This window comes from Palaemon carinicauda, chromosome 35 (genome assembly GCF_036898095.1).
Source record: "Palaemon carinicauda isolate YSFRI2023 chromosome 35, ASM3689809v2, whole genome shotgun sequence".
NCBI classification, from domain to species: domain Eukaryota; kingdom Metazoa; phylum Arthropoda; class Malacostraca; order Decapoda; family Palaemonidae; genus Palaemon; species Palaemon carinicauda.
The window spans coordinates 76,007,603-76,020,627 of record NC_090759.1 but is presented as its reverse complement, the minus strand read 5'-3'; the positions used below and the strand labels follow the sequence as shown (position 1 = coordinate 76,020,627).

General features: G+C 37.8%; 1 protein-coding gene across 2 annotated transcripts in view; it reads right to left on the bottom strand.

Annotated features, from left to right (window-relative positions):
- The window catches only part of LOC137627887 (centrosomal protein of 290 kDa-like), a 65,614-nt gene that overhangs the window by 26,906 nt on the left and 25,683 nt on the right, over positions 1 to 13,025 (bottom strand). The window contains exons 12-18 of one of the 2 annotated variants that reach the window (XM_068359323.1): positions 12,629 to 12,773; positions 11,127 to 11,211; positions 10,675 to 10,822; positions 6,941 to 7,196; positions 6,517 to 6,624; positions 6,043 to 6,201; positions 4,686 to 4,832 (exon numbers count right to left, since the gene is read on the bottom strand). In XM_068359323.1, coding sequence (XP_068215424.1) covers positions 4,686 to 4,832; positions 6,043 to 6,201; positions 6,517 to 6,624; positions 6,941 to 7,196; positions 10,675 to 10,822; positions 11,127 to 11,211; positions 12,629 to 12,773 — 1,048 coding nt within the window. The remainder of the gene's footprint in view (positions 1 to 4,685; positions 4,833 to 6,042; positions 6,202 to 6,516; positions 6,625 to 6,940; positions 7,197 to 10,674; positions 10,823 to 11,126; positions 11,212 to 12,628; positions 12,774 to 13,025) is intronic. The other variant, XM_068359324.1, reaches the window with a different exon arrangement.

Sequence of the window (13,025 nt, the reverse complement as noted above, 5' to 3'; positions counted from 1 at the left end):
TATCTTGAATGGTGGGAATGCATATAAGTCCATAAAAGACCAATCCAGTAGAAACGCATCTATGTAGATTGCTTCTGTATCTAGGACTGGAGAGCAAAAGATTGGTAACCTTTTGGTCAACGAGGAGGCAAAGAGGTCTATGGTTGGTTGACCCCAAGAAGCCCAAAGACTCTTGCCCACGTCCTTGTGGAGGGTCCATTCCGTGGGTATCACCTGACCCCTCCGACTGAGACAGTCTGCCAAGACGTTCAAGTCCCCCTGGATGAATCTCGTCAACAGGGAGATGCCTCGAATTCTAGACCATAAGAGAAGGTCCCTTGCGATCTCGAGCAGCGTGAAGGAGTGTGTACCTCCTTGCTTGGAGATGTACGCCAAAGTTGTGGTGTTGTCTGAGTTGACCTCTACCACTTAGTTTCGAAGACGCTTCCTAATATCATCAAGGCCAAGTGGACTGCTAATAGCTCCTTGCCGTTGATGTGCATGCTCTTCTGACTTGAGGTCCACAGACCCGCGCATTCCCGACCGTCCAGGATCGCACCCAACCCAAACCCGACGCGTCTGAGGACAACACGTGGTTTGGGTTCTTGACTGCTAGGGATAGTCCCTCTCTCAGACTGATATTGCTGTCCCACCATTTCAGGCATGCCTTTATTGGTTCGGAGACTGGGAATGATACCGTCTCTAATGTCTAGTCCTAGTTCCAGTGAGAGGCTAGATGGAACCGGAGAGGCAGAAGGGGTAGTCTCCCTAGTGAGACAAACTGCTCCAGGGATGAGAGAGTCCCTACGAGACTGTTCCAACTCCTGACTGAATAAACGTTTTCTTTTCAGCATTAGTTGGACTTCGAGCAGGGCTTGACTGCGAATCTCCATCCCCAAAAATAGAATAATCTGGGATGGGATCAGTTGGGACTTTTAGGTTGACCACAAGTCCCAACTCCCTGGCCAGACTCAACGTCCAATGTAGATCCTGCAGACAGCGAAGGCTGGACGATGCTCTGAGAAGCCAGTCGTCCAAGTACAGGGAGGCTCGGATCCCCGATAGCTCGAAACTGGTACCCCACATTCCTGTAAACAAACCTCAGAAACGGTTGGGAATCCGGGTGTATAGGAATGTGGAAGTATGCCTCCTGAAGGTCGAGAGAGACCTCCATAAATGCTGTCAAGACAGCCTGGTAGACTTCATCGTGAAGTTTGTCTTGACAATGAACACATTGAGCGCACTTGCCTCTTACGTACTCCTGCAGTGAACATGGCTGCCAAATCATGGAGCCATCCCTGAGGGACTTGTTCCTGCAGAGAACGTGGCTGTCAGATCATTGGAGCCATCCCTGAAAGCCTTGTTTATGCATGACATAATTGTACAGCAAAACTTCAAAGGCTCGAAAACAGCTGTGAAGTTGACGTGTAAAATCTTGGAGCGTCTCATGGCCAGGCGCCAGGGAGAGTCTATGAGGTTTGAGAAGTCTATCTGTGCAGAGGCAGGAACTCCCAAGCCGAGAACTTCTCTCGTGTCATATCAGACTCTCGCTCTATAAGCCAGTTTAAAAGAAGGGAAAGCAAAGGCTGTATCCCCCAAACTCCTCCTGGTGATAAACCAGTCGCCTAGCAAACGTAAAGCTCTCTAGGAGAGCGAGAGAGCACTAGCTTATAAAACAACGGCTTCGAAGTAGCTAGGCCTAGTGTAAGCTCTGACGTTTAGGCGAACGAGGAGCAGCAGTTACAAAAAGATCCGGACAAAGATCCTTAAAAATCAGCATGAATTATTTAAAGTCCATAGAGGGCTAAGCAGCTTTAGGCTCCTCTCCGTCTGACAGAGTCCTCAAGGGAATATCAGTAGGAGGGGGAACAGCAACTTCCTCATCTGAAGGAACCTTGTCCGATAATAGCTGAGTCTCAAGCAAGGGAGAGACCTACCGTGGTGGCAATGCTTTACAAGCAGAGTCCACACGCACTGGTGCATTAGTAGCGGACCAGGACGCAACGTCATGTAACTGCTTGACAGTCTGTGAACTGTCAACAACAACAGGTGCGAGAGACCAGGACGCAACGTCATGTAACTGCTTGACAGTCTGTGAACTGTCAACAACAACAGGTGCGTGAGGACGCACAGCGTCCACTCGAGACTGCTTTGACCGCCTAGACTGAGCAGTCAAAACAACTCTAGAATGCGGAGGTTGACGCTCAGCGTCAAAACAAGTCAACTCCGATTGTTAGCGAACGTCCTGAACGTCAACAGGAGCATCAGCAAGTGGCCTAACGTCCAAATGTGGCTGAAAATCCACACGAGACCGCATCGAGTGTGGTTCTAAACAACCTGACTGACGTGACTTAGCTACGCCAACGTCAACAGGACGCACAAAGGAACGTTAGGGTGGCTGAAAGCGAGGATCTCGATGAGATAAACGGCTAGGCTCAACGGACTTATCGGCAGAATAGTCTTCCATAAGGGAGGCAAGCTTATTCTGCATGTCTTGCCGTACAACCCATTTAGGATCAACGGAAATGGTTGCGGTAAGAGACGAGGGTAACGTCTGTGACCGCAAAACCTTGCCAACAAAAAGACTCTCGGAGTCTGTGTTACGCTTTTGTTAGGCGGCGAGCAGTCTTCCGATGACTGCATAGGGTCAGAGCTGTCCTAATGGCTACAACCAGGATGCTGGACCTGTCCTGAAAGGACTGACTTTCGCTTAAGGGCCTCGAAACCTTGTTTCAGGTTTCTTATGCGAAAAGCCTTCGGATGACGAGGAGAAAATCGTCTCTCTCGCCTTATGGTAGGGGTGATCTTGGTAAGATACACCCGATACCATAGAGGGAACGTCTGTTCGCTGATCAAGGCCTCTCAAACCCATAAGTCGTACGACATTACTTCTCCCCTGGGCTTGGGAGCTTGCAAGAGGTCCCGGACTAGGCGAACGACAGGCACGAACAGACGAACCCTCGGTCGCAACACTGATAACACTTTGCGCAATATCACTTTATCACTACGATTTTCTGTTTTGCACTTATTTCACTGAAATCGAAACTTTTACTGATTTCTACCTGAAGCACGCAATTCTACCCTCATCAAAAGGTAGTAATTGCGAAATCAGTCGTATAATGCAAGCACATTAATACCAGCAAAAAACAGTAAACATATTTTAAGATAAAAAATTCAGTAGCTGGGGAAGAGACTAAACACTAGTTCATTCAAAACTACGTTTTCAATCTCTCACCGTACATTGCCTGGGGACGAGAATAAAAAACTAAAAACGTTTTATCCTTTCTCCCCGTACAGAGACTAGGGACGAGAGTAACTCGAGAACAACGTTACCCGCTTGAACGGAACGTTTTCTCTCCTCTCTCTCCCTCCGTCTCTATCTCTCTCTCTCTCTCTCTCTCTCTCTTGATTTCGCACCTAAGAGAAGAGCCCACTTACGTTTCGTCAAAAAAACATGTTATTTGACCAAAGGAAAAAACTGAAAGGTTTTTCAATTAAAAAGTTCCTTTAAAATAGAATTTAAAACATTTAAGCTTTGAAAGAAGAATGAACAAAACGTCAGAATCGATTTACTCTTTCTGCAAAGTGAAACCGTGATACTCTCTCTCTCTATCGTAACGATAGAGTGCAAACTGCGTAGCATAAATAAACTAAACGTTAGTTCATCTTTGAAACAGTACGAAGACTATTCAAAGAAAATCTTTCATAAAATATCTATTAAAAAATATTCATTTAAAAAGTTTTAAATCATTAGCTCTTTAAAAGACATTTACGATTGAAAGGGCTCAACGTTGTTTAACTTCGGTTTCCAAGTTAGGACCTCCTACTCTCAGGAAAGGTCGCATATAAACAAATCATTAAAATTTATTTTTATGTTTATTATAAATGGAAAGTTAATCGAAGAGGCCTAATAAAGGCGGTGAGATATAAAATATATAGAGGAAAATCTATAATTAATTTATAACGTGATAAGATAATTGCTAAAAGCCTAAACACACTTCCGTCTAAGGGAAGGGTCGGCCATTTAAAAGTCAAAGAAAGTCCATACTCTCTTTGTCATCAAAAATTAAATCTATCCAAAAACGAGTTCAAGATTTAAGATGAAGATAAAACACCTGCACTGCGAAAGCTCAAACCAAAATGAAGTACTTCACCAAATATGTTGAGAAAACTCCAGGTTCTACAGCGAGTATTGATACGTCTTGTCGTCAACGTCGACAGAGAAGAATTGAAGGTTTTGTTTACATACAAGAGTGGTATCTGGCCGACAGTTGGCGCTGGTGGGCACACCCGCAACCTTCATAGCGATCGCTCGCGAGTTTTTTAGTATGTTTTCTGTCGAGCCGCAGAGTTGCAGCTATTATATATTCACCGGCTAAGTTAAATATTTAAAATTCTTGCATATTTAATTTAACATTCATCCAACTAAGAAAAAGTTTTTCTATCAATGATAAATGTATACTTAAGTAGAAATGACAGTACTATACAGCTACTGTATATGACTTTTATCAGTAGAAATTGAAACACATTAGTAAAGCCATAAAACTAAACAATTGTATCTATGTTCTAGAGGTACAGTTCCAATTAATATGAGGTTGTTCAAGAAATTCTTATCTAATTAAATAGAAAGCAATAATGGTTCATCAATAACGAAACTCAAAGAACTAAAAATATCAATGTAAAGGCTCTTTAATGCTCCACTATACCTGCATTTCTTGAGTACTCCTTGACTGTAGTTCTTGAAGCTTTTCTTTCAAGTTCTGGTTAAGATCTGCAATTTCTCTTCCCTGGCTATTATTTTTACGCTTTGAAACTTCAAGATCATATCTAAGTTCTGCTAGTCGATTAGCAATCTGCAAAATAAAGAAATTTTATCTTCAAACTTCCTATTTAGCAACAAGATTTACAAAAAACATATTTCAATTTTTCATATACAAAGAAAGATTAAATACCATGAGTTTAAAAGTTATCCTATTCACACAAATCATATAGCTGTCAGAAGGAAAACATTAAGAAAAAACTAAATTTTATTTAATAATACATGAGACATTATTATTTTCAATCAATTTAGTAGCTATCAAAAATCTTCAAAACACATCCACGTATGCAGGAAACTGCCTAATACAAATTTAGTCAAAACAAATACAGGGTTCTTTTGGTCTTTAGCTCAACTACAATGTTTTGTGTATGTACTGTGTATTGCTTATATCCTACCCTAATTTTTCTACTTTATATTACAAATAAATTTGCTATTAGTCCAACTTAGAGAGTACTTTTAAGTGTGTAAAGAAATAACAAATGGCCACTTAAAATCCCTGTAGCTAGCAAGAAGGAATGATTACTTTTCCTAGCTTCTACCTGATCAGTAATGTTTCAAACTTTAAGCTTAAAGATGTTGTATTAGTATCCATACTTAGCCAGATACTTTGGCTCTATTCACCTAAATACATACAACCCCCTAACATTAACCTAACTCTTGTAACAAAAGCTTAAAATAAAAAGTAAACCCCCATAGGAACTTCAAACACCCTTACTAAATGGCTTTGTAGTTTTTACATGTTCCAATCTTTTGAAGCCTCCTTTCTATTTTTACCACGAGCAATGAAAATTGGGCTAGTCATATAACAGTAAATGTTAACAAGCTTGTGTATGTATAGAAAAATAAACTACCCTTAGTACTTCGAGTACATTATGAGAATGAATTCCAATGGTAAAAACTAAATAAAAGATTCAGAATCTACTATAAATAAAAGCAGGAAAATAATCAAATAAATACTAAAACCTAAAGAGAACACGTCATACCGACACAAAATATAAGCTAGAAGTGGCACAGTATCAAAGTATAATGTGAAACCACAGAATCATTACTTAAGGAGATATATACAAAGATATTCACTGGAGGCAGAAATGAAATGAAATTTTAGCTAATGTAAATGAAATCATGCACACGTTTCTTAAGATAAGATATAAACAAAGATATACATCTGAAACATTGATGACAACATAACTATAATAATACCATCGTGGAGAAAAGACTTAAATGTGAAATAAGACTTTCAATACCTTCCCATCCACTCCCTCCTGGCCACTGGTGATGACATCAATAGTGGTTCTCATTTCTTCTACACGCGCCTTCTGAGCAATAATTTCATCCGTTAAAGCTTCTATCTCTTTCGTCAGTGTCTGTCGTTCTGATGCCCATTTATCTTTTTCAGAAATGAACTGTAAGAGGATTTAATTATACCAAATGATCTTTAGTTTTGCAAACACTGACCTTGGCATAAAAGTTTGAAAAAAAAAAAAAATACTGTATCAAACGAATATTCACAACTTGCATAAAAAAATTACAATACCTTACATGACTAAGATATTACCAAGAGAATCAGGAAAGAAATCTCAGGTCACTGGTTCCTCAGGTCAATGTAAATCGAGAAATTGTTATGATCGCACCAATATTAACTGTTAAAATCTACACTTATAACAAAAGGTATAACAAATTCATCTTCAACTGAATTACGCTTACATATCATCACTCACTTGTTTATTCAAGCCAGAAACTTCCTCATGAAGACTGTCGAATTGATTAGTATAAATGGCAGCTGTTGTCTCTCTCTGGCTGATTTCTTCCTCTCTTTTGTTGCATTCCTAATATCACATAAAAAGTCTTTATTTATATAATACATGGTCTGTCTTTCTTTCTTATCTATGAGAAGTGATAGTAACAATGAAATACAAAATTATAATAATTTATTAATGAAAGCCTATTTAAAAAATTATTAATTGATTTTCAGTTTTCTGGCATCCTAATGACTAACATATACTGCCGCCAATAATTACTCTTAATATTATTCAGTATATTAATAAGAACTTTTCCACAGCAATTCAAAGACTACAAAGGATTTCAACCTATTGCTATTTTGGTATAGTTGGAAAATACTACCGTAACTCACATGGAACTTACCTGGATAAGGTAATTAACCTGGTTTTTTAGTTTGGCTATAACCTCTTCCGTAGATGGTGGAAGACTTCCCAGAGCCGCTATAAGTTCATCTAGTGCAGCCATTGGTGACTTGGCAGTCGATTCTGATTTTGTTTCCACTGGTTTCTTCTCATCGCAAAACATTTCCTCGTATGAGGTTTCACATTCTCGGGTCACCTTCTTTTTTGCTCTATCCTCGGCTATAATTCTTTCTAAAGATGATTTTTCTCCTTCTAATCTATGAAAAGGGATTAAATCTTGCAAATTAACCATAATTTTTTTTTCATTCAACTACATAAAATTCAATTTTATTTAAGGCAAGTATTATGTAAGAAATAAGGAAGAATCATGATAGCCAAAAATGCCTTTATAAAAATGAAAAATCTACAAAAAAGTAATAGATAAATAATAAAACTTTAAGAACATATGTATGATCCCCCCTTATGTATGGTTCGTAAAGCTGAACAATAACAAGAGCTGAGAAACAAGCTAAATGCTGCAGAGATGTAGTTTTACAAGAGGATGCTCAGAATATCTTGGAGGAACAGAGTCCCTCATGAGGATGTAATGGTAAGACCTTGAGTGCAGAGAGCAATGGTAAAGAAAATAAAGAGACAATCAAGTTTTGTTAGGCAGCTCATAAAGAGAGAAGATAGATCACTAATGTCTCACTGGGAGGATAGAGGGGAGGAGATCAAATGGGAAGCCGAGGACAAGGTATATGGACAGTATTGTGGTGAGCCGGGAGGGTAAACATACACAAAATCAAACAATACATGGTAAAGAAAATAAAGAGACAATCAAGTTTTGTTGGGCAGGTCATAAGGAGAGAAGATAGATCACTAATGCCTCACTGGGAGGATAGAGGGGAGGAGATCAAACGGGAGGCTGAGGACAAGGTATATGGACAATATTGTGGTGAGCCTGGAGGGTAAATATACACAAAATCAGGCAATATAAATGGCTAAAGACAGGGAGAGGTGGAGGTGACTGACTGCCAACGTCCATGACACAGCAATGAACTGTCCATCCATGAGCCACGACACAAAAATAATCTTAGATCTCCGAGCATTTAGTATTTATAAATTCTCCTTCGAGTGTAAAAAGAATGTTGTGCATGCTATGGAAAGGAATGTTCAACTCTTTTACCTTTCCTAGAAGTGCTAAGGTGGCCTGCCCTAAAGAAATTTTGATGGCAATATAGCATGTTGTAGAATAGGTCTCCTCTATAAATGTAGGTACTAAGGTAATTGGAGAATCCAACACGAGGCTTGTGAAAGCTGACAGGAACAGAAACAAAACACTTGTAGGAAAAATTATAGTCGAGCCATATACAACAAACTAAATTTCTGAATACTTTGAAAGTACATTGATGAATGTAGGTTATCTTCCTTGTGAGCTAGGGAGGGGGCATTTTGAGAGAGGTCTACCTGCTGAATCATTCAAAGTTATTGCCTGTGTCTGCCAGTTCCTAACTTTAAAGACCTTTTAAACAGTAACATTGATGTCTAGGATCTAAAAGAGGTAAGTATATTCCTGGACTTTCTGGCAGGAGAGGGGAAGTGTTGCATGACAGAAATTTTAATTTTCTGAATTATAGCACTGAACATTATATAAATCATTATTATTATTATTACTTGCTAAGCTACAACCCTAGTTGGAAAAGCAGGAGGCTATAAGCCCAGGGGCCCCAACAGGGAAAATAGCTCAGTGAGGAAAGGAAAAAAAGAAAAAAGAAAATATTTTAAGATTAGCAACATTAAAATTAATATTTCCTTAATAAACTATAAAAACTTTAACAAAACAAGAAAGAGAGAAAATAGATAGAATAGCGTGCCCAAGTGTACCCTCAAACAAGAGAACTCTACCCAAGACAGTGGAAGGCCATGGTACACAGGCTATGGCACTACCCAAGACTAGAGAAGACTGGTTTGATTTTGGAGTGTCCTTCTCCTAGAAGAGCTGCTTACCAAAGCTAAAGAGTCTCTTCTTCCCTTACCAAGAGGAAAGTAGCCACTGAAAAATTACAGTGCAGTAGTTAACCCCTTGAGAGAAGAAGAATTGTTCGGTAATCTCAGTGTTGTCAGGTGTATGAGGAGAGAGGAGAATCTGTAAAGAATATGCCAGACTATTCGGTGTATGTGTAGGCAAAGGGAAAATGAACCGTAATCAAAGATAAAGATCCAATGTAGTACTGTCTGTCTGGCCAGTCGAAGGACCCCCATATCTCTCTAGTGGTAGTATCTCAACGGGTGGCTGGTGATGGGAAGAAATCAAAATAAACCAGCTCGGCAAGGAAGAGACAGAAGCAAGCAGCATAAGTGGTAAAGGGTTAATCAGCAAAATTGACAGCTGTATTCCTGAGGCAGAAGAGGCATGAATCCCTTTTCTTGGTGCATGGAAAATAAGACTTCATAAAAGTCATCACATTTGGGTAGTAGGAGCCATATTGCTGGTGCCTCCCTGACTCTTAGAAAATGCTATCCTGATTTGGAGGATAAATCATTGAAAAGTGTTGGGTTAATGAGTGCAACAGCAGACTTATTAAAGCACACTTGGGAAAGGATATCAAAAGCTAGCCAATTACAAGTACACTGTACTAAGGAGTGAAAATTTCAATCACTGTTTGAAATTTCATATTTCCCAAATACTGCAAGTATTATTTTAGTTACAATAACTTTTATGCATGACAGATGTAGGACATTGACTAAAACTGGAAAGGAAAAATATAACTTGGTCATTAGGTCCTAGCATGAATGTCTCTCTAGAAATCAAATTAAAAGAGACATTTATAAAGTCAAGATTGTGGTATGAATACAAATCTTGTAAATAAGGACAAACAAGGTGAATTGGTATAAATTTTTAGCCCCTACTCAGCTAACCTTCGCTAATGGGAAATCTTCAACAGACTAGCATTACGAATCTTAAAATGAAAAGGATGGAAATTTTCTAAGATTACTGTACTGTCCATAAAATTTAAATACTTTTCATGAACTCTTCTTGGCTATCTTAGAGTTACTTGTAAATCTGATAATATCCACGAGAAATACTTCAATGATATAAACAAAGGTCTCTGAAGGTTTACTCCAAGATAAACTTCTAATAAAATGAACACTTTCAACGAAAGATCGCACCCATAGAGAGAAAGGAGGAATACAGGGAGGAAAAGAAACTTTGGAGTACTATAGATAGTTGATAAACCCAGTTGTTAACTTCATGGAGTCCCACAACAGAAGAGGTACAGGGATTTAACCTATCAGTTAAGATAGTTGGGTGATGAGTATTTGTATTGACATATTAAGATGTGAATGGCGCTGTTTCAGAGAAGTTAAACCAACTTAAAATGAATGGGTTGTATTGAATAACAAAATTTTACATAAATACAGACTGGCACAATCAATTTTATTGAAAAACACCAGTTCATGGATAAATACAGTATACAAATTATCTTATTAGTAACATACGGTTGGGTATTCTTTTCAATATTGGTCCATATATTGCTATCTAGTTAATAAAAATTAATTTTGACAAAATCCAGAGTACCTGGAACTCCGTATGTAGAAGTCCAATGAAAAACAAGCATTTTTTTCCTTTCCAGTAATTACAAGATTTTGCCTTTAAATCAGGGAAGGCAGGTCTGTACTCCTATTATAATATTAGGATTTCCACAATTACAAAAAACCTAATTGACAAAACGACTCCATGTACTAACTTACCTGTGACACTTTTCTTTGAGGTCTTCTAATTGTTGCTGATAATCATCACTTGAATACTTATGTTTCTCCTGAACTAATTGGGTAACTGCAGCACTTAGGTTACTCAGTTGTTCTTCAAATGGCTGTGTGTCAATTGCCAAGGTATGGCCTGAAGAATGAAAGATTATAAATATAAGTAAAGTAATGAACATTTATTCATTATGGTAAATTAAATCAATACCACAGTACTGTATATAGATTAGTCGTAAATGAATAAGACTGTAGAGTATTACACAATTTAGAAATGAATACATATTTCATGCTGTTAATTTCAGTTACACACCAAATTCTTAATATGCTTTAGTTCCATTTCATACATATGAATATGAAAAAAATCTAAAGTATCATCACCTCAACGTGACTAATTTAATAAATAGTTAGAATAAAATTTAGTGACATAATGCTCAACTCACCAGACGACAAACCTTTAGGAATCTCAAGGGTGGTTAACTGTAAAGAGCCTCTAGTGTTGGATACTTCCCTTGTTAGTTCATAAACCTGGAAATTTTAGTGGCACAATAAAATAACTCAATATTTTGTCAACATTCTATTAACAATAATGTTAGATGACGTTATTTTTTACTTTAACTACAGAACCAAGAACCTTAAAAATAATTGCAGTATTTCCTCCATCCTCAATCAACTTTTATGTGCACCAGGAATAAATAAAATCAGGAGGAAAGTGCAATTCTGGTGGGATGACAAAGTTCTGAGGAAAAATAAAAAAAATACCATTCTAAATCTAGCATAGGACAAACTTTGAAAACCACAGAGGTACAAAAGGAGAAATGAAGCAAATCACGAGGCAAAGGCAAAGAGGAAGACATGAGTGGACAGGGATCACAATCTTCACAGGGTAAAGAGAATAAAGATGCTGGGAATTATATATTTTAAAGAGTGAAAAATTGGAGACTACATCAGATACAGCTACACAAAGGGAATCAATGTGAGCAGAAAGATCTTGATATAACAGAAAATTCACCAATAAGGAATGTGGCATTCAACAAATTTAGAATAACTTAAAGGGTGGACAAATTTTGAGGCTCCAGAACCATAAACAATTACAAGCGATTTGTTAAAACCAGATACAGTACCTGTGAAGGAGAGTGGAGAAAAATTATAAGGTGTCTTAGACCCACAAGGAAAAAGCTGAATGATGATTATGAAATATTGAATTTAAGTCATGAAAAGGCTCATGATTAAGATGTAAAAGTGCTTCTCTGATGACACAATTTCCAAGAAATTAAAAAATTTACAAGCCTGGCGTATGCTGCAGCATTACTCAAGAATATTAATAAACGGTATGGAATGTTGCAAAAAATTTGTTTTGCAACTTAATTATAATTCTGGCATATGATCCATTAAAAAGGAGTCAATATCTGCACAGTACAGTGTAGGAAAGACTTAAATACCTATGTGATATAACACTTGTCTAAAAACTGTCAAGCTAAATGGTTAATCAATTAAACATATGGAATGTTGCTTAGAAATTGATTTAACACGGATTAATATTCCAGGCATAAAAAAAGACCATAATCCTGTCACACTCCTATTAACCCTTTTACCCCCAAAGGACGTACTGGTACGTTTTACAAAAGCCATCCCTTTACCCCCATGGACGTACCGGTACGTCCTTGCAAAAAAATGCAATAAATTTTTTTTTTCATATTTTTGATAATTTTTTGAAAAAATTTCAGGCATTTTCCAAGAGAATGAGACCAAGCTGACCTCTCTATGACAAAAATTAAGGCTGTTAGAGCAATTTAAAAAAAATATACTGCAAAATATGCTGGGAAAAAAATAACCCCCTGGGGGTTAAGGGTTGGAAATTTCCAAATAGCCTGGGGGTTAAAGGGTTAAGCTATAGCGGGATAAAACTAAATACAGTAGATAATAAGATAATACAGCACTGTACCTTTGTTTTCAAAGCAACTTTCTCATCTTGAAGTTTGTTAACTTGGTTTGTAAGGCGCTCAATAATCTTCTTGCTGTCCTGCCAATTCGTTTTGTTTACACCAGGTAGGTCGATATCCTCTCGAGGCTCCAGCTTTAACTGTTCCCTGCAGAGGGTAATAAGTCTTAAACAACTGGAATGATCCTTCTACAGCATTAAGTAGAGATACTGTTATTCTATCAATGAAAGCAACTTTTGTACAAAGTACACCACATGTCATGCCAAAGGTGATCCACTTTAGAAGAGCCAACAACAAACAATTTTAGTAATTCCCATAATACTATGGTACAAAATAGCTACTTCAAATACTAAATGTACTTCAATCCCATCTAATCTACATTATCTGTAAATATGTTTA